The 21,924-nt window shown below is 52.4% G+C and overlaps 1 protein-coding gene across 1 annotated transcript in view; it reads right to left on the bottom strand.

The window, feature by feature from the left end:
* The window catches only part of SEL1L3 (SEL1L family member 3), a 127,489-nt gene extending 118,266 nt beyond the window's left edge, over positions 1-9,223 (bottom strand). The window contains exon 1 of the mRNA XM_056125590.1: positions 8,940-9,223. Coding sequence (XP_055981565.1) covers positions 8,940-9,143 — 204 coding nt within the window. The 5' untranslated portion in view covers positions 9,144-9,223. The remainder of the gene's footprint in view (positions 1-8,939) is intronic.
* Between the last annotated feature and the right edge of the window lie 12,701 nt (positions 9,224-21,924).

Below are 21,924 nucleotides of genomic sequence, written 5' to 3'. Positions count from 1 at the left end.
TCCCAGCATCCCATATGGTCCCCTGAGCACCACCAGCAGTAATTCCTGAGTGCAAAGCCAGGAGTAACCCCTGTGCATCGCCAGATGTGACCCAAAAAACAAACAAACAAACAAAAAAGAGAGAGAATGCATGGGTCCACTTTTCTGTATTGCTTAGAGCAGTGTGCCGAGTGCGGATTCAATTCTCTTTGGCAACTCGTGACTGTCCAGTACAAGGAATCACTGGTTTGGAGATCGGGAGTGATGGATGAAGATGTGGGATGGAACAGAATACCTGTCCCCTCTCTAGAACCCACCTTCAAAATTTGGCCTTCAAGAAAAGCGCCATCTATGCATATGAAGATGACTGTATTTTCACCTGCTTTCAAGTCTAAAGTGCAGAAACAGTACATTACAAGTTTGTTTCTGAGCTCAAGACCTCTGGGCTCCAGAGACAGGCCACAATTCACATTAAGCTTTCATAATGTGCTGGCCCAGACGGCTATATGTTCCGAGTCTGAAAGACACTTGAATTCAGAGACGATTTTCTGAAAATAGGCTGGGCAATATCGGAACCATCACTTTAGCCTGACTGCATGTTGACAGGATAGTGTTACGGCATTATTCAAGAAAATATATTACACCAATTAATTTTACTTCTCCTGTTTACTTTTCATGTGGGACTACTGGAGCATTGGAAATGATGTCTTTGGCTTCCATCTGTGGCTCACCTCGTATTTCTGACATTATTCTGGATTTGAGGTCAGCATGCTTTCCTGTGTACAAGGGCCATATGGTACATATTTTAGGTTTTGAGGTCACCTGATGTCCATCACAACCACGCCATTCTGCAGCACATCAAGAAGACAGCCAGGGAGAAGGCGTAAGTTGCGGATAGTCTCAGCCCCTACCACACAGCTCTGTCTGCAAAACCAGGTTGCCGACTGGAATGGTCCCTGGGTTAGACTGCAGAGAGCTGTTCTCTCTGATCAGGCTTCTCTTGGTGGCGTTTTGAAGAACACAAAGTGATAGGAGATAATGTTTTTAAAAGAAATGATCACATAGGAGCACTGAGACAAATAATCCAATTAGGCATAATTTCATCCATGTGCTGCTAATGGGGCTTGATTTGTTACTCTGCGAAGGTTCCCTAGGGCTGGTCCCTGGCTAATATCTGGCTATTGTTTCTCTCAATAAAGACCTGAGTAGGTCTTTATCACATGACGGGCCCAAGGGCCAAGCCAAGAGAGGTAGGTCTGCAACTATGGTCTCAGAGGAATCATTCAAGAAGCAGAGAAGACCAAGTAGCTGTGGAGGGAGGATGTTGGGAATGGGGGCAACGTCTAATTAGGGTAGGGTGAGCTATTCTCCCAAGGAGGGTCTTCAGGTCCCCCTGTGGGGCTGGTATGGTGCCAGTCCCTCAGGAAGCATCACAGTTTGCGGCCTTTGAGGTCACTTGGCATTCAGGAAACTGGTCTCCTGTGGGCTGGAGCTGACCCAGCGGGCAGCTGCTCTGTCATCAGCTGTGGTTACCTCTGTTATGTACAAACCCAACGCCGATTAGCCACACATCACACTCTAAATATTGATTAAGCTGAAGCTGATTTCCTGGCTCAAGTCATGTGTGTGGTTATGAGCTGCTTCCTGCCAGGAAAATAAGGCAATTAACTTGAAGAGTCTCAGCTACAGGCATGACACGTGTCCAACCTTCATAGGTATTTTCACATGCCAGGTTGCATTAGTCGAAGCTAAAAATTACCCACATTCTCCTTCTTTGTTTAGAAATTATGAGGTCAGAGTCCATGTCTTATTCATTGTTCTGTCTCCAGCTTCTCAAGTGAGCTTGGCGCAGAGAGGGATTCTGGTATCTCCTACTGAAATAATAAAGTTACAATTGTGGGCATACAGGAACCGCACCTGTCCACCCCTGGCCACTGTTCGGAGCTCTGGGGACCTTACATAGACCTTACCAAAGGACTCGCTGTCATCTGGGATCCCCGCCACCCTTCTCTGATATTTATGACAACTTTGATCTGACGGGTCTGGCCACAGCCTCCCTCTTCCAGCCGGCCTCATTAACCACCTTCCTGACAGCCTTTTGCATCTCACCAGGCCCTGGAGGAGGGCCTTCAGCAGACTTGGGGGACTAAGGTGCAGGAAGTCACCCACCTGACCCATTGCCAGGGGACTTCTCTCAACTTTAATGGACTCCAAATGTTTTGGATACAAAGTCCTTACATTCTAGAACTTTTCTAATTCTCCACACCACAAAGACAAGTGGGGACACAGGAGAGATAGCACAGTGGGTAGGGTGGCTTGCCTTGCCCATGGCGGGGCCCAGCTTCAATCCCTGGCACCAATACAGTCTGCCAAACCCTCCAGGAGTGATCCCTGAGCACAGAGCCAGGAGTAAAACAGGTATGAGCATAGCAAGTGTGATCCCCAAATGAAACCAACTAACAGAAAGTCCAAAAAGACAAGTTGGATTTGAAGAAAGGGACTCTCAAGCAATGCTCAGGAGGTTGGGTTCACATATGATGCAGTGGTCGGCCCCACAATACAAGCTGCTCAGGTCTAGGGCTTCCGGGTGCCCCCAGGGCCCCATCTGAAGGCGGGAGGCGGGGGGGGGGGGCAGGGGGGGAGCATGTAGTGCCAGGGATAGAACTCTGGTCCTTGCGCAGAGGAAGTCCGCATCCCTGGGCCTCGGCTCTCTCCCCGCGCCTGGGATTCAATGTTCAAACTTTTCTGTACTCCACTTTCTCCCCGAGGCCCCTTCTCATTTGGCAAAGTTCTTTCCAGTTCCCATGACCAGGACTGAACAGGGCTGGTGTGGACCTGTTTGGGAGGTTGAAAGATCTGCAATTCTATGCAGGCTTTGGGAAGACATGGCTTTCCAAGGCAAAATGGACTGCAAATTTAAGCAAGATATGGTGAAGCGGGGCCTGGAAGCGGGGGCGGATCTGACTCTCAAAGGAGCCATTGAGGCAGCCACAGAGTATGGTATACCTCAGGGGTCCCTGATCTCTGATCTCTGACCTCAGAGCACCGCCAAGCCCTCACCCTGCCTCCTACCCCCAAGCCAAACCTCAGTGAAGTCACCGCTGACACCACCACCCCCAGTCACAGAACCTGAAGACTTCGTGTCTTCTGTGTCAACGTGTATGAGCCATACACATTCTCGAGTGCGTGTTGATGATGAGAACAGACAAAAAAAAAAAAAAACCAACCCTGAATTACAGATCCTGCATTTTCATTCAGCCAAGGGATCAAGAAAGAGATAAATGTATGTATCTCCTGGATGAGAAAGAAAATCTATCGATACTGCCTAAACTTCTTCTAGGATGTCTGTGTCTGATCCCTTCCAACAAAATCAATAAGACACGCTATTCCACGCGCCCTCCCTTGCTCCAGAGTGGAGCAAACTTGGATCTTGTCCCCTATTCCTCTGGGTTACAGAAAGGAGGGGACAGACAGAGTGGCTGGAAACCCTTTTCAACCCTTCCTGGCTCCGGATGGAAAGTTCACTGACACCGGCCCGGGGGGCGGGAAGGGGGTGTCTGCTAGGCAAACAAAGACTGAGGGTTGTTCTCCTTCGGGTCCATCCGTCAGGCGCCGAAGGAAACCTTGGCAGGCCTGCCTTTCCTTCACACTGGCTGGATCAAACTTTCCATAGGTCAAAAAGGTAATTGTCTTGGCTTAAAAGGCCTGCCTTCCCCATTTCTGCTGACAAGAAATAAGCACCAATTCTGTTGATGTCAACAAAGCATGCAATTAGGCAGAATGGGCAGTGATGTCAATCTGGGCTCCAAACCCAAAACGGGCTGAACGAATGCCTCCGCGGCCAGCCAACCACTGAGCCCCTGCAGCCCCCCCCAGAGTGGGGCTGGGGGTACACTGCATCCGCGTGAGACTCAGCACCCCCTGCTCCGGCCCTCTCCCTGCGTTCACACGAGGTGATCCGCTGCTTCTCTCCAACTCTGATCATTGTGGAGGTAACCAAACTTTCCCAGAGCACTTCCCGGGGCCCGCCCTGGGCACACTTAGGGTCAGTCTTTCTAACTCTTCTTCCTCATAGAACCTCATTCTCCCTCTCAGTGAGGGGTGGGAGTGGGCCAGTGTTATCACCAAGGAAATGGCCTGAGAGGCGCAGAGGAGCCTGTCCCAAGGAAAGCAGCGCCCAATGCAAACACAAACTTCCAATCCACAGCAACTGCAAGCCCAAAGCCATGGAGAGTCAGCTGCTTGCCTGCCTGCCTGCCTGCCTGCCAGGAATCCCCATGATGCCCTCAATTCACCCACCTGAACACTGGTCACAGATCCAGGGGTGGGGGTACGGGGGCGGGGGGGTGGTATCTAGGGGAACCGTTTCCACCCTCCCATCTTGGCAGTGAAAAGGTCAAGTCTCAAATTCCATCAGCAGCTGCACCTTGGGAGGAGGGAGGGAGAGTCACAGTCACACTGAGCACGGGAAGAAACTTTCCCTCAGGCATGACTGAGACAAGGCAGTGGTACCAGGTAATTCACTCATCACCACCCTTCTGCTCACAGCCCCCCCCCCCAACCCCCAACCTCAGGAAAATGCCGTGAGCCAATACACAGGGTCTCTGGACACACACCAGGCTGCTATGGTCCGAATCCTTCACCATCTGTGTGAAATGACTTTTTTCTACCTTTCCCCACTCCCTCACCCCTCCCCCGGACCCCCAGTTTCCTTCCCAAACAGGATCCTTCCTGACTCCCCTTCCAGCAGTAGGGAGGCGGGGGGGGGGGGGGGGGGGGAACAGGGGACAGAGAAGACAAACAGCAAGCTGGGGGCCTTCTAGGTCTGCCCAGGAGGGGTGAGGCCCTGGATTCTCCACGCCCAGAAGGGCTCAGGCACAAGTTGGCCTGGAACCCACCCCTCCAGCCAGCCAGCGAGGAGGGGTCGAAGGCGCACTTTTAGAGAACCACGGACTGTGGTCACCGATTAAGATTTCTCTAGCCAGTGCTGCTGTCCACCCAGAGGTCCCCAGACCCACTGGGCTGCTCACATCCCCTTACTTTTTCGTCATCAGCACGTCCAACAAGTACAGATTCCCACTGTGAATATCTCCCCTCTACAGCTGACATCAACACTGGCGATTTTGCGAGATCCAGTTTTTTTGCTCATTGAAGGCAACAGTCAGACCTTCCAGACCCGTGCTAGGGAAAGGACAGAGCTGTCTTTCACAACGCCACCATCAGGCCCAGGGCTGGGACGACCTCCAGCTATTCCAGAAAAGCCTGGAGGAAGGTGAGGGTCCTCCATGGGACAGCAGGGCCAGTGAGCCGTGTCCTGCAGCCCGGCTCTGCGAGCGGTTCTTAGTGGTCACTTTCAAAGCCCTCTGCCCTTAGCGTCTTGACCTCTGGGGACCACGGTCCCGGCAGCGGCTGGAACAGGCTCATCTTCTCAGGAGAAATCTCCCGGCCCTGGGCTGTGACTTATCTCTCAGGCCCCGTCACCATTATTCACGTGGTGGCAGTCTCCCTGCTACAGTCACAGCTCTGCGCTGCCTCTGGAAGGTGACTCCGTCCCAGCCCGGGGACCCTGCTCCAGCACGCAGGCTCAGAAAGCTGGCCTCTGCCTGCAACCCAGGGACACGCGTCGGGACGACACCACATGGGAATGGCTTCCCATCACAACACTTCACCCGGCAACTTTCAGCTCTACGTTTGACAACACATTCAGACCAACCCAAAGTACTCACCCCGACGGCTGTCTCTGCACCCTATCCAGTCCAATCCTTTCCCTTGCCACCACAGAGGCCCAACTCTTTTCTGTGTTTACCTTTATTTTTTCCCCTCCTCCCCTTCTTTAACATCCTGATCCTATTCTGTGGCCGGTGCTTCCTGCGTTGTATATTTTAGGCTACTTTAGACATGACCTCACATCCTGGCTAGCTGCACGGTGCGGCTAATTGCAGGAGCTCTGCTAATGGCCCATGCATCTATGCATGAGGGGACTGGGTTACCAGCAGCAAAGTCCAGAAGGCAATAAGCTGGCGAGACTCAGAATTGGGGCTCTGGAGGCAAAGACTTAGATTTCAGGCTCAGACTTCCTGTGTGGCCTGGGGTAACTGACTTACCCTCTCTGAACTTCAGTTCACTCCTCACACTGTGGATCATGGTTGCGGCTCCTTTGTGGAGTCATTGAGAAGATGAACAATGGAACAATGTATTAAAAAGGACTGAGCACAGCGGAAACCATTTTATCCTTTAGGCTTCCAGACTCTGGGAGTGCGTTGTCCCTGTGGTGGCTCACGTAACCCTGAGCCCCTGCTGGCGACTCTCCACTATCTTTAACCTCCACCCGCCCACTCTACGTTCTCATATTCCCTGATGAGCTCAAACACAAAGTGTGCATATTTCATTGCTTCGTGGTTTTCTTCCGTTTCGTGCAGATGCTTCTGTTTTCCTTAATTTGCACACTGAACCTCCCCGAGGCTAAGAAGCAGTACGTTAGGGGCCCAAGAGATTGCTCGATCGGCTGACAGGCTTTGCATGTCAGAGGCCCAGATGCAGTCCCCCAGCACCACAGGGTCCTCTCTGAGTGCCACCAGGAGCAAAGCCCCTCCCCACCAAAGCCCAGAGCAGAGAGCAGCCCATGAGCACTGCCGGTGTGGCACCAAAACCAGAAAAAGGAGAGAGAGAGAAAGAGAGAGAGAGAGAGAGAGAGAGAAGCTGTATGTTAAGGAGCACAGACCTCAAAGGAAAAATCCCTTAGCAAAGGGCAGGATCTTTGGGAAAAAAGACTCCCCCTCCTTCCCCGCCCCCCCACCACCACAGGCCTCCTGAACTTTGCAAAAGCATATCCCATGGCCGAGTGGGTTTTTTGCTTATTGAGATTTCTCTTTTGCTGCAGCATCTCCAAAGCCCAGCTGAAGTCAGTTGAGTCAGGAATCACAGACATCTCCCCGTGAAAGTTACCAAATCCTTTCCCTCCATCTCTCCGCACAGTCCCCCACGCTCCGCTTACGTCTTCCAAGCTCCGGTCCTCTTTGCCGTCTTATCAGAACCCTCCCTGACCATCTCACTCTCTAAGAGCCACAGCCTCATTCCTCCTCTGTCGGTGCTGTTCTAAGTCCACTGTGTGGTCAGCAGGGAGCTCAGACCCATTCCAGTCGCTGTCTCTGTGCTGCCATACCGCGAAGCCTCCAGCCTCTGCCTACTCCAAGTTCTTGGAACCTTCACCAAGTGGTCATGCCTTGCCAGGCCTTAGGGTTTCCACGTGGAACTTTCCGGACCACCTGTGCATTCATGTTTCATGCACTGCTCTACTCTATCATTTCTGCCTCTGTGGGTAACCACTGATCCCCGCGCCATGTGGAAGGGGATCATCTGTTTAAGCTGAAACCCTGTCATTTATGCTGGCAGTTTTTATTTATGAGCCTGTGTGCTGTGTCCCTGTGGCGTAAATATTAAATAATAATATCTCAGGGGCGAAAATAAAATCATTCATGCACACTGACAACTTCTTGGGAGAACAGGAAGCAAATCCAAAGGCAAAACGTGGTAGGGCTAATTGTATGAGAGGAAAAAGCAAGGCTGGCTCAACAGGTAGACGCACAAGCAGAATGACAATTTGCATTTTTACACCTTTTTTGCTTCAAGAAACGAAACACCCAAGAAGCAAAGAGTGTTAAAAGAAACTTGGGTGAAACATTTCCTTGGAATCGAATCCAACTCATGCCAGCATCTGCTAAGCAGTTTTTCACTTTGAAGCAGAGAGGCTCCAAATAATGATAATGCCCAAAAAAAAAAGGAAAAAGAAAAAAGAATTCTGGACAATGACATTGCTCAAAAAACAAAAAAATTATTTTTGGCATTCTGTGATTTTCCTATTACATCAGTTTCATGATTCAGCACTTTCCATTTCATTTATTTACGGTAATATATAGCGCGATAACCCCAGGTTTCTGCAAGATCTTGGACCGTAAGGTAGCTGGCTAGCCGAGGGTTATCACCTTCCTTCCGTGAATGTACTATTGTTTGGGGAAATTCAGAGCAGAGCAAGGAATGCCATCAAAGGAACGGACGGGGGAGTCTCTCCCCTGGTTCTGAGGGTCTAATCACTCTGGCATTTTAAGGAGTGATTTGGGAGGGGGGAGCACGGAGGGGGGAAACAGATTCCTGCCGTTTAGTCGACCACCGAGGCAGAAGCCAAGAAGTGTGCACACTGGGACCGGCATTCAATGAAAGGACAGCGTTCAAAGAAGCTGCTCAAGTCGCCGGGAGGGCGGCAAAAGCCTGTTACAAAAGAACTCCAATTCTTCCCGGCCCTCTGCAACTTGGCTGGAGTGACCACGCCGGAGTTGAAGCGCGCTGGCAAGGCGAGGTGCAGCGCCCGGCGCGTTGGGCAGAAGGAAAACAAAACAAAACAAAAAACAAACCAAAAAAAAAAAAAACGGTCCGGGCCGTGAGGACCGGGTGGAAACTGAAAGGCGCGCCGAGGCGGTGTGGCTTCCGCGGAAAGCAGAGAGAGGCGAAGTTGGGCGCCGGGAGGGCGAGAGCTGCTAGAAGACCGTGCCGGGAGCCGGCAGGATGCGCTGGGGAGGGGCGGGAGCAGCCGGCGCGGCGCGGGGTCCGGGGAAGGGAAGGGAAGGGAAGGGGAGGGGAGGGGAAGGCGGGAGGGAAGGCGGGAGAGCGAGAGGCTCCGGGGAGGAGTGCGGGCACCGGACCCGGGCCGGACGGGGTGTCCAGGCCAGCCCGATCGGGATCCCCCGCGAGCGCAGGAAGGCGAGGAAGGGACCCGAGCGAGCGAGCAAGTCCCGTGCACCGTCCCCCGCGCGGCAAGTCCCGTCCACTCCTCCCGCGGCCCCGGCCCCCGCCCCAGCCCAGGTGCCCCGCGCGCCCCGCGCGCAGCCCAAACTCGCCGCGCCCGAGCCGCCCCCGCCCGCGTCCCCCGCGCGCCAGCCAGGACCCGGCGGGGATCCGGCGCTCACCAGGTAGCAGAGGAGGAGCAGCGTGCAGGCAGGGCGGCCGCCGAGGCCCGGGGGGCCCATGGCTGCGGCCCGGGTGCCGGGCGCGGGCGGCGGGGGTGCCGGCAGCCGCCGCCGCCGCTGCTGCTGCTGCTGCTGCCGCCGCCGCTGCTGCTGCCGCCGCTGCTGCCGCCGCGGCCACCCGAGCCCCGCGCCGCGCCGCTGCATGGCCAGGCCGCCCGGATCCCGGCCGGAACAGGTCACCTGGTGCAGGGACCGGCCCCCGCCCGAGGCGCCACCTTCCCGCCCGCCCCCGGCCGGCCCGGCCGCCGCCGCCGCCGCCGCCGCCGCCGCCGCCGCGCGCGCGGGGCCACCTGCAGCCGCCGGACCCGCCGCCGCCGCCCCCGCCAGCCCCAGCCCCGAGCGCGGCTCCTCCCCGCCCGCAGCCCGTCCCCTCCCTCCGCCCGGCCCGGCCCGGCCTCCCGCCGGGGGCGCCCCCCGCTCCCCCGGCCTCCCCGCCCCGCTCCCGCGCGCGCCGCCCCGGCGGGAGCCCCCTCCCCGCCCCGGCCCCCGTTCCCGCGCGCGGCCCCCCCGCCCGGCGCCCACTCTCCGCTCTTTCTTCCCGGCCCCTCTCTGCCTCCTCCCCCCCACTTTTCCAGCCCCGTCCTTTCCCGCTCGCCCTCTCCCACCCACTCCTGCGGCGGGGCGCGCAGTCCGGTTCCCGCCGGGGCACTGGGTGGGGGGTGAGGGGGTCGGTGCTTCTGTGCGCGAGGGAGGGGGCCGTTCCCGCGGGGCGCGGGGGACCCCCCGAGCCCCGCGCCCCGCAGGGACCCGACTCGCATTCCTTTCCGGGTGGATTTTGACCCCTGGCCACCTCCACCTGTCGACCTGTCCACCTGCCTGCAGGGTGGGGCCGCCTCCCTGCGGTCCTGTTGTGGGGTGCGGGCAGCGCCCCACCCTGCCGGCTGGTTGGTCGCGCGCGGATCTGGCGGCTTCCCGGAGGGTTTTGTGCCGCCGCCGCCGCCGCCGCCGCCGCCGCCGCGCTCTTTGTTTTAATTGTCCAGAGTACAGGCGCCCAACGCGGGTTCCTGTTTGATTTGCAGCCCTGAGACCCCATTTCTACTTGGGACCGAAATGAACGTGGATTCAGTAGACCGACCCCCCCCCCCCCCCAGCAATTTTCCTCCAGCACCCAACGGAGCGGGAATGGGGTGGAGGGGGGACGAGGCTCTTGAAGTGTGCGAAAAGCTTTATAAAAAAAAAAGATTTTTTTTTTAGACACCCCCTTTTTGGCCTTGCGGACTGGCGGCTCTCACCAGCCCAGCGGGGCTCTGCCGCCCCGTGGAGGGGCGCGGCGGGAAGGCGGGACCCCCAGCCGGCCGCCCCGCGGCGCGGATCTGGTGGCGCAGAGAACTCGGGCCGGCGGATGCTGTCTGAAACAGTTAAGGCACCTTTGAAAGTTCGCACAGGCTTCCCTTGGCACTGGTGGATGTGTGCGGATTGGAAACTAAGAATAGATTCCCAGTTGGGGAGCGCACAGCCCTTGCCCAGCGGACGTGCCACGGCGGCGGTAGGTGAAAAGTGGGAGAGGGTGGCTGGCGGTGGCGCTGGCCCACGGATGCCCAGGCTGCGTGGTTCGACCTGTTTGGGAATCCCCTGTGCCTGAACATGCCCTTTGCCGTCTGGGTGCAAGCCTGGCCTCGCTGGCCGACTCAGCTGAGCTGAGTCATCCCGACCTGTTTTTTAGGTCACCTGAGTGTTGTGGAGCATGGGGTGGGATGTGGAAGGGGAGTGGGGGACCAAGGGGTCCTTGCTCCTTGCTCCTGGTGCTGGCTTTCAACCTCCAGCCTGCACCCTAACCCCCCCCCCCCCCCCCCAGAGCTTGCTTTGTTATAGCACCCATCACTCTATAGCTGGTCCCACCAGAATTCTCCATTCGGTGGGTGCAGCACCCACCACCACCCCAGACACCTCATTTCCAGACCCATTAGCTAACAGGAGAGTGGGTTTCTGTGCCTCTTGCATCCCCGGCCTGGGAGGCGGTTCTCTGTCTGACAGACGTCTCCACCGTTCCTGCCACACTCCACAGACCCAAAGTGCTTCCAGTTCTCTTGTGTGAGGGAACAAGTCATTTCATCTCTGATATGTCCACGGGAATGAAAAATCTGGGTGTCCCTAGTTTTCCTTTCAGGTCCAAGTAGAGTTGAGGCTTTTTAACATGGGATGCGGAGAAGGGGAGGTGAGTGTGGAGAATTCTGGAGAAAGGAGCTTTGCACCTATTTCTGTGGCCTCCACCAGGCCTCTCAGAGTCCAGAGGCTCATGGTTGGGGCTGGTCTTCAGTAAACCATATGGTTTCCTCAGGTTGTCTGTGATCAGAATTCATGGACTGAGAGTGTTCCAAGCCACGGGAGCCAGAAGGGGTGAATTTACCTACCTGGCGTCGCAGCGTGGTGGGAAATGGGTTGTTGCATAACTGGGTGTGTGCACTTCCTCGGTGGCTCCTCTTCACCCCACAGCACCACTGCCTGGATCCCTGGAAATCCAGAGGGGGGCAGGAATACCCTTTGGGTGAGGAACCGCAGGCCTGCAGAAAAGCTACCCAAACACAATTCAATCTGCTAAAAAGGCCCTGTAAGCTGCCGCAGGGCCCCGGGGCCAGCGCTGCCAGCCCGACTGATTAATTCTGGATTGGAGAGGGGCAGAGGAAGAGTGGGGATGGATTTCTATTCACTGGAGAGTGTGACATTTTGATCCGGAAGATAGAATCAGTTAACACCCTGGCCTCTTGCTTGGGAGTCAGTAATTCGGAGGGTGTGGTCTGATTTCAGAAGAAAGCCCTTTATTTAAAAAAAGATCCTTCTTGGCCACGGCTGTGTGGAAGGGCTGACAATTCTACCTTGACAATTGGTTTAAATTAAGTTTGAACATACCACTCAAATGAGCCGACGCCTGTGTGTGCAGAGGGTATGGATCTGGCACGGCCGCGCATTTGCATCTTGATTCATTGATGACAGGTCCTACCAGGGAACAGTGAGAGCCACTCTTCATCACACACACACCCCAATCGCCACAGAGGCCAGGCCTTGAGGAAGGATGTTCGAGGCTCTGCTCCATGGTATGAGTACCCAGAGGGTATGAGGGAAAGGGGCTGGAAAAAAAAAACACGCAGGAACATTCACTGAATTTGCCTGCTGCATGAGCACAGGGTAGCACAGGGGTAGGGCATTTGCCTTGCGCGCAGCCAGCCTGGCCGAGCTGGGTTCGATTCCCCCGACACTCTCGGAGAGGCTGGCAAACTACCGAGAGTATCTCACCCGCACAGCAAAGCCTGGGAAGCTACCCGTGATGTGTTCAATGTGCCAAACACAGTAACAACAAGTCTCAGAAAGTGGACACGTTACTGGGCCTGCTCGAGTAAATCGATGAACAATGGGAGGACAGTGTTTGTGAGCACAGAGTGGCTTTCTAGGCCACTGGTTCTCAGACTCTCGAGTGGCTGCAGGTCAATAAGATCTCAGGGACCAAGGTAATAGGTCAACTATTCACTTGCCACGTAAAGAAAAGGTAAAGGTAAAGGCCCTCCCGTTGATCGTCGATTTGCTCGAGCGGGCCCAGTAACGTCTCCATTGGAGACTTTGTTGTTACTGTGTCTGGCATATCGAATACAGCGGTAGGGCGTTCGCCTTATAAGCGGCCAACATGGCCGACCCGAGTTCGATTCCTCCGCCCCTCTCGGAGAGCCCGGCAAGCTACCGAGAGTATTCGATATGCCACGTAAAGAAATACGCAACAAAATCAAACCCCACTTTCACAAAAATAAGTACTCAACAACATCAAACCCCACATCCACAAAAAAAAGAAATTACTCAACAAAATCAAACTCCACATCCACAGGGGGGAAAAAAATGCCCCACATGATTTTGTGAAAAAAGACAGGGCCTTTTATTTTTCTTTACCAACAACTGTAGCACTGCACTGTAACACTGTCCTCCTGTTGTTCATCGATTTGCTTGAACAGGCCCAGTAACATTGTGAGACTCGTTGTTACTGTGTTTGGCATATCAAATATGTCACGGGGAACTTGCCAGGCTTTGCCATGAGGGTGAGATACTCTCGGTAGCTTGCCAGGCTCTCCGAGAGGGGCGGAGGAATTGAACTTGGGTCAGCCACGTGCAAGACAAACTCCCTACCCGCTGTGCTATCACTCTAGCCCTTACCAACAACAACAACTGTCACTGTCACTGTCACTGTCCTCCTGTTGTTCATCGATTTGCTCGAGCGGGCCCAGTAACATCTCCATTGTGACATTTGTTACTGTGTTTGGCATATTGAGTACGTCACAGGTCGCTTGCCAGGCTTTGCTGTGTGGGCAAGATACTCTCGGTAGCTTGCCGGGCTCTCTGAGAGGGGTGGAAGAATCGAACTTGGGTCAGCTAGGTCGGCTGCTTGCAAGACAACCGCTCTACCCACTGTGCTATCGCTCCAGCCCTTACCAAAACAACAATAAGAAAAATCAAGATGGGCATTACTTATAAGCAAAGACAGTCCTCCAAAGGGAATAAAATTTGCTTGTAGGAAAGCTCCCAATTTATCTTTGTCCCACTTGGCTGTAGACCAGTAGAAATTTACCTTGGGACTAGCACTGTCCACACCAGCTCTTGGAGACCACATTTCTAGGTAACTATGGATTTGAAAGTAAAAGGCTCCTGGAGAGACAATAGACCACGGAAGGCGAGGAAGATGGGAGCCGCTCTAAGAACCTGTCTCTCATGTCTCAGCATTGCCTATAGCTCAGTGCAGTGGCTGAAGCCTGCCTTAGGTGGTAGACCAGTTCTCCTCTGAAAACTGTAAACTCCTTTAAAGCAGAAGCTGTTTTGCGATCAGCTCTATGTATTTACCATGCCTTCCACAGAAAGTCCTGACACACATTTATGAAATAAAGTCAAATCCATCCTCTTCCTCTTGCCTTTTTGCATATGTTCTCCCTTTCCCTGTCTCTCTCCCTTCTTTCCTTCCTATCTTCCTTTCTGTGTGTCATTTATTATGACCTCCTCATTTTCCCCCCCATAGCCAGAGTTCTTTGAAATCCTGGTCTTTTTCCCTGCACCCTCCCCTTCCTTCCTTTCTGCAAGATCAGACGTTCAGAATAAAGATGAATGAACCGTGACTTTTTTGCCTTTTTCAGCAAAATAAAAGAGAAGAAAACAAAAACAGAAGAGTAGACTACAATACTGGGCACCGGGTGGTGGGAAGGTACAGTGACTTTGTACATCAATGTCATAAATAAAAACACACTGTAGTCATGTTTACTAAACTATTGTAAAAGAAGAAGATGGGGCTGGAGAGATAGTACAGCAGGTGGGGTACTTGCCTGGCACATGGCCGACCAGGGTTCGATCCCTGGCATCTCATGTGGTCCTCTAAGCACTTCCAGGAGTAATTCCTGAGTGCGCAGCCTGGAGAAAGTCCTGAGCACAGCTGGGTGTGCCCTCCACCTACTTTAAAAAAAAAAAAGAGGTGAAGGTTGTTGTCTCCTTATTATACACTCCATATTTTGACCCCAAAATGTTTTTTTTTTTTTGTGGTCAAATTTCTCCTCAGACCCTTGTGCTGGGAAATGTACACTGTGGAGGGATGGGTGTTGAAACACTGTATAACTGAAACCTAATCTTGAGCAGTTTTGTAAGGGTCTATCTCAGTGAATCAATTAAAAAAAAAAGATTGCTCCCCAGGATCCACCTTAATTCAGCACCATTTTTATTTTTGTTTTGGGGGCCACACCCAGCCATGCTCAAGGCCAATTTCTTGCTCTGTGCTCAGGGATCACTCTTGGAGAGCTCAGCTCAGGGGACCATATTGAATGGCTGGGGATTGAATCTGGGTCAACCATGTGTGAGGCAAGCACCTTACCTGCTGTACTATCACTCTGGCCCCCCAGCACAATTTTCGATTCCATTTTTTTATGCCCTCCTTGCCATGGTTTTCTCTTCCCCATATACACTTTCTGTCTCTTCTTCCTGGTTTGCATCTTCCATTTTCACTCACATCTTACTCTTTCTATCCTGGGAACATTCCTTCAGCTGCCACACTAACCTCCTCACGGGCAGACCCCTGTCTTTGCAACTTCAAGCCTCTGATTCTGCACTCTCTCTCCCTGGGTCCAAGCTCTTGTTTTGAGAAGTTGTGGTGAAGAGGGCCTGAGAGCACCAGTGTGAGCTGCCCGTTTCTCTGTGTCTTTCTACAGAAACGCTGAAGGTCTTGGATTCACTGGGTCTCTAGCCCGGCATGCTTGGAACAAGCTCTATTTCTGGGCCTGTCAGATGAAATGCTGTTGCTCCTAGTTATTTTTGGCTCTTTGCCCTTCCGAATAGGTGCGTATTCAGCTGGATTCTACCCCCATCCCGAGCTGGAAAAAAAAGCAGACAGCTTCTGTTGGCCCAGCTCCTCCCTGGGCATCAGGAGCACTCACCCCTCCCCCCCACCCTAAAGAGCAGCTCTCAGGAGGGAGGTCGGGCTTGGGCAAGAGTCAGAGGGGGAAATCCACTCTTGGGCCCCCTCAGCCCTCTGATAGAGAGTATGGTGAGCTGAGCTTCCCTGGCTGGGTACAGACAGCTGACTAGAACCCTCTCTCTTCGCCTGAGCTCTCTCTCCATCAGGCAGCTGTCCAGTCAGCCTGGGCTCAGCTGCAAAGGCCCCTCCTGCCATCCCTGGAGGTCCTGGCTTGGTCGGGAGGCACATCAGGCAGAGAAAGCACAGACGTATCTGGATACTGAAGGACGAAAAGTCCTTCGAAAGGTGGAGGGTCAAGAACACAGATTCCCAAAGTGGAAGGTTATCTTGGAGTGTGCAGGTAAAGAGGAATCTGTTGCAGCTAAGGGGTGCAGTGCAGAGAAGCCAGGGAAGGATGTGCAGTTCCCCTGGGAAGGAGCAGGTGGACAGCATGAGGGGGTACAAAGAGGTCAAGTTCAGGCAGTGGATGAGAGAGCTCCATCTCACAAGCACACTTGGGGACCTTGGGTGGATCAACACGTCCTGGCAGTATTGAGTGTCTGCATCCTGCAGCTGAACTCGAGATACTCCAGCAGCCATTAGCATCGACTTAGAGCTTTTAGTCTCTCTGATAATATACAATACCAAGGAACAAGAAATGTCAAGGGCAGCCGCACTTGGGTCTCTCACCCAGAGAAGGAGGCTTCTCTAGGATCCTTTCTAGAGGACCCTTCTCTCAGCTCTCGACAGCTTTGCCTCTGTGATGTCCTTTTATTTTAAAAAAAATTATTTTTGGTTTGGGTTGGGGGAGTTCTATCTGTCTCTGTGCCCCTTGGCCATCCTGGTGATGCTCAGGGAATTAAATGCCATGCCAGGACTCGAACCAGGGTCGTGGCTGTAGCTGTATGCTAGGCAAGCCCCTTACTTCCTCTGACACTACCTCTCGTGTTCTGAGATGTCCTTTTAAGATGGTCATTCAATATGACTTTGCTGCCTTCATTCCTTTCATACCATCACAGCCCCAAGAGGTAGGCACTGTCTCATTTCACAGGTGAAGAAGTTGCTCTTTTTAAAGATCAAGTCCACAATCAGGAGGAGGCAGGGCCAAGTTTGCTCAAAAGACCAGGGCCCCCAGTGTTGCAGAAATTCTCAGCAAAAGCCAGTGAAAACCCGAGCAGCACTCCTGAGAAGAGGCAGAATATGGTGTCACCAGCATACAGTTGAACTTGTGCTCCACAGACCGGGCCCCGGAACAAAGGCAAGCGCTCCGTGTTATGGGGTTGGGGCATTTCAGTCCAGAAGCAGAACTTCCCAAATGAGTCATTTTGCAAAGCAGGATCTGGACCACCTCAGGGCATGCGCCCATTTGGAGTAAATTCCCAGAGTTACCAAGCAAGTCTATGAGCATCTCAAGGACATCCTAAATGCGTCCTGTGATTCTGTCATGTCACCTAGACTCAGCTTCCCCTTGGCAGCTCGAGCTCTCTGGTGTTTGCCTGCCTGAAGTGAGCCTATTTGAACCGTGGGCAGGGGTCTATTTGTCTCACCATGAGCACTTCTCTCCCCGACCCCAACAGCCATCAAAGTGGCAGGGGGTGTAAAAGCAGCAAGGTGGTACACATTGGGGTGTCCCACCTGAAGGTAAAGCTGTAGGTCTTTGCCAGGTGCTTTTGAGTAAAACTGGCTGTAGCAGGCAAGCCCTGGCCAGCAGTTATGTCATGTGGACCAGGACACAGGTGTCTTCCCACCTTCATCTTCACGCCAGTGCAAACTGCAGACTTCCAAATTGCCCTTGTTCCTATTTGCCTGTTCCGGGGAAAGCAGCTAGCAGAGGACCAGGAGGACAGATGATCAGTGATCAGGCCCTAGACAAGAATCAATGACTGTCTGGGTGGACTGTCTATTGCTGACTTCCAAAGAAGGCTCACAAAGAAACTGCATCCAGCATGAGGTCATGGAAAATAGTAAATAAATAAATAAATAAATAAATGATTTATATCTGCTTATCGGAGAGTGAGCATCCAAAGGTGACCCCTCTCCTTCATATCCCCCACACTACACAGAACCCTGAAGGAAGGGATATCCTCATTCCTCCCATCCCGGAGGAATCGGTCTAGCAATGGGGGGAGTTGCCTAGCCCACCTCTTCACCAGGAGTCAGACACTCAAATGAGCAAACCATCTTGACCCAGTAGCCTCATTGGGTCTATAAATGAGTCAACCCTAGCCTCCAGCCAACTGGAACTACGTAAGAATCTCCAAGCATGAAATGTCTATCTCTGTCCGGTCAACTCACTGAACCCCAACAGATAAAAATAAATGGTTGCTTTGAGTCACTGGATTTGGGTGGTTGTTGGTTTATAATGAAGACTAACTGAAACATCACCCCAGGCTCTTGTTAATAGCGCACCTGAACTATACAGTTATTTTTGAGCTTCCTGGCATGCAAAGTAAAGAGGGGACAGAACACATTCTCTGCCCATCTTATTAGTCATTACTACTATCATCGACCTGTGTGTTCACGGATCAGCTACCTAGTTCATCGTATTCCTCTGCTTGCAGTTCAATCTGAGATGAAGGTTTAATTCTCTCCTTATGTGAGAAGCACTTCTAATTTACCATAGTTACAGTTGGGCAAATTCTGTGACCTGCCTGGCTAGAGTAGGTCAAGTCCCTGGAGTCGTGACTCATGAGAACATGTCACTTGAGCGGTACCAAATATTTCAACCTGGAGTTCAAGCCTGTTTAACTCCTATTTGGTGCCCAGAGCAGCCTCCACCTCCTGCCTTTTGTCCCCAATTAAGTCACATTTGGGCTCAGTGACTCTGGGGTCCTAAGCAGCAAAAATGAATGATTAAAATAGAAATGCTGAAAATAGTTGAAACCGAAGCAGATTGGATGATTTATTCAAACTGTCGGGGAAAATTACTATTCGGTCCAGAACTGAAATTTAGATTTGTGGTTCTAATCAACTAGAGGGTAGTTCTTACCTGGGCAAATCCCCAAAAATGAAAAAGAGGAAAAATGCGAAAGTCCTTAGATCCTCCAGAGCCCATTTTCCAAGGGTGGGTGGAGGGGTGTTTCAGGAAGCTTATCTACCCTCAGAATGGCGCAGCGCTTAATACCTTACTGGGCTTAGAAAAGTGTTTCTTCATCAGTGACTTCCCATGGCTCACGAAGATGAAAGATAGAAAGGGATGTGTGAGCCTGAGAGTTCTGTTCTCTTTGTGCCTTTGGTGACCAGGTATTGCTTTACTGCAGGTCCCACTCTGGGAATCCTAGATTAGAACCTGAGGTAGCTGAGGTCACCTGACTTTCTTGGGCTCTGGATTAGGTAGAGGCGGGCATCCCTGTGGATGGCGTACGCTATGTCTTTAGTGCCTTTGACCTCATTTTTCTTTATTCTCCACCCTCCTTTGTCCTCATGCCATAGACCAGGCCTCAGCATCCCTAAGCTGAAATTCTTAGTGGGTGATCTGATGGTTGGGAGAAAGGGCCCTTGCAGAGCCCTGCCGAGTCCCCCATCGTCACACCCAGGAGAGTTCACTTCTGCATAGCCATTCACTCTGATCTCCTCCATCCAATGAGGGTCCCAGTGAAGACCTCAGAAAGGCTCTCTAGAGTTCTCAGCCCTGCTGCCTTTGACTATGGTCTTATTTGAACAGAGTCTTGCCAGACAACATCAAGCTTAGATGCCTCACTCTAAGATGGGCCCTCACTCAAGAGGACCATTGACCATAAACAGGATGAAATTTGGCCAGGGGGTGCACAGAGGGCCCATACTGTGAAGACATGGCAGAAATGGCCAGCGCGGAGTGGAAGCTGAGCTGGAATGGAGGCTGCCACCAGTCAAGAAAGGTCCAGGGACCCCAGAAACTGGAGTTTCTGAGGAGTGTCCTTATCTAGAGGTCCCCCAAAGGAAATGCCTTCTAAAACCTTCTTTTAGACTCCTGCCTTCCCAGGGTCGAGAGATGAAACAATTTTGTTCTTCATGCCACCCAGTTTATAGTTCTTTCTTCCCTGGTCCTGCCACACCAACACCCAGATTATCATTGTCCCTGGAGCTTTTTGCGTTGTTACACACCCACTGTATCCTTGTCTCTGTGAGTTCTGGAACCATGACCCAAATCCACAAAACAAATCCAGCAAGGCCCTTGTTGAGCTCATTGGTGAAGATCCATGTTTCTTCTGTTGTGGTTCAGACTCTCCTCGGTGACATCCCTCCCCACCCCACCACACACACAGTCACTCCCCCTTACCACTCTGGTGGGTGCCCATTCCCATGACTCTGGAGGGAGAGCACTCGGGACAGGAAGTAGCTGGGAGCTCCCCCACCCAAGTCAGTCCTCTGGGGTTCTAGCGTGGTGGGCTTGCTACCAGGAGCAAGGCACCATTGGCTTCAAGGCACCTTCTCACTCCCGGACTCTGATGAACTTGCATTATGAATAAATTCAACCAACAACAAATGTTTGTCGAACAAACATTAAATTATTAATGATTGGTAAAGAGAATGTGTTATGCCTCCCAGAGGTATTCATATGTGGAATGAGGCCTTTACACAGAAAAGGAATTTTTAAACGTGGGGTGTGGGGCTAGCAGGCAGTGTGGGACGAAGCAAGAAAGGCTGGGAGATTTGGGGGGGAGAGCGTGAAAACCTCTTGCTGATTCTCTTCATCGTCCTAAAGCAACTTCTGTGTCTACTGGTACGGGGTCTTAGAGGACTCTGGAAGGGGACCGGGGAGGGCCTTGTTTTCCTTGGTACTTGCAGAGGCCTTTCCCATCCCACACCCTTCTCCATCCCTCCCTCTGCCCCCATGCTGGAGGGAGCCCAGGCCTCATTATATGCATGTACCATGACTGCTGTTTTAAACTCCAATAGTGCTGAACAATTCAGAAATAGATCCATTATAGGACTGCCTTAGCCCTAGGGCTTTAACCCAGGTCACCAGAAAAATCCAAGATTGCACAGTAATTCAAATTCTTAAGAGGGAAAGCGGGGGAAACCCACTCAGCCCCCCTCAGCCCCTCTCCCCAGCAGAACTGGGGAGTGGCCTCTTCCCTTCTGTAGTGTTTGGGAATAAATAGCTCTCACATTGAACTTGAAATCTCTCTCTCTCTCTTTTTTTCTTCTCCAGCTATTAATTGATAAGAGCAGCTCATCTTACCTCTTGTGCCCTGCAGTAAGATTACAGTGTAAATAAACTGGATTGGGTAGAGCGGGATGGATGTGAACTGTTCCCTAATTCCTCCTAATCTCGGGTAAAGGATAGCCAGAGTTGGCCAGAAGCAACGCCATTGGTCCTTGTTGGTCATCTAAATGGATCCACTCTTCCTTCCAAGAGAATTCTAGCAACTTTCATGCCCTTGCTTGTCAGTGGCCAGCTCCTTGTTTGCTTCTGATCCAGGAGCCGACTCTGGCCCGCAGGAGGCATTCCACTGGACTGCTGGACTTTGTAGAGCACCGAAGAGCTCTCCTTTCCTTGAAACAGACAAGAGAAAAGAAGTCGGCGAGACCAGGGTTCCCTCCCCGCGAGGACCATGCTTGCATGGCGTTTCCTAACCTGTTTCCTCATTTTCCCAGCACATTCCAATCATTATCTAATTATTCATCTCACCTTAGAGTTCGCAGCCTGGGTGATGCCCGCAGGCGTAAATGAAAGTCTTTACTATAGATCTGATGCTAAATCACTGTGATTGACCTGGTGGCCACCATACCTCTGCACCCACGGAGCGGGCTGGATGGGGCAACAGAATCCGATGGAAGTAGTTGAAGAGAAGGCACCAAAACGAGAAACAGAATTTCACTCCCTGAGAAAGGGGGCAGTTCAGGAAGAATGCGGCAAAGAAGCTGCTTAAACTTTAATTATTCATTTGTATGCCTTTTCAGGAAGTCCCGTGTGCTCTGCAAACATATTTAATAATGAACTCTCAAATGCACGTGAAGTGTAGGAGCAACAATTGCTCTGTAAGAGGAAGAATGTGCTGGTGATTCTGGCCACCCTTTTTGTTTTATGGTGTGTGTGTGTTTGGGGCTGAGGATCAAGGCCATGCCTGGCAGGGTTCAGGGGTAATTTCCAGCTGCATGCTGGGGGCTGCTCCCGCTGGAGCTCAGAGACCTTATGCAGTGCCCAGTGTCAAAACAAGAGTTGCAGAATGGAAGGCAGGTTCCTTACTGCCACACCGTCTCGCAAGCCCCTGCATCTCTCCTTTTTAAAATTTATTTATTTATTTTTAAATTTTTATTAGTGAGACACCATGAGGTACAGTTGTAGACTTATAAATTTTTGTGTTTGGGTTTCAATTATACAATGATCAAATACCCATCAGGTGAATGAGACCAGTTGTAGTTAATGGTTTTGGCATATCGAATACACAACAGATAGCTTGCCAGGCTCTTCCGTGCGGGCGGAATACTCTTGGTAGCTTGCCAGTCTTTCCGAGAGGGATAGAGGCTTTTGGGGCGACCTCTAATCGCCCTCGTAGGTGTTACCATATTTGAACCCTATCAAATATGGTACGA

Source organism: Sorex fumeus, unplaced genomic scaffold, assembly GCF_029834395.1.
Source record: "Sorex fumeus unplaced genomic scaffold, SorFum_2.1 ptg000055l, whole genome shotgun sequence".
In the NCBI taxonomy this organism is placed as follows: Eukaryota; Metazoa; Chordata; class Mammalia; order Eulipotyphla; family Soricidae; genus Sorex; species Sorex fumeus.
This window is presented reverse-complemented; position numbering and strand designations above follow the sequence as displayed.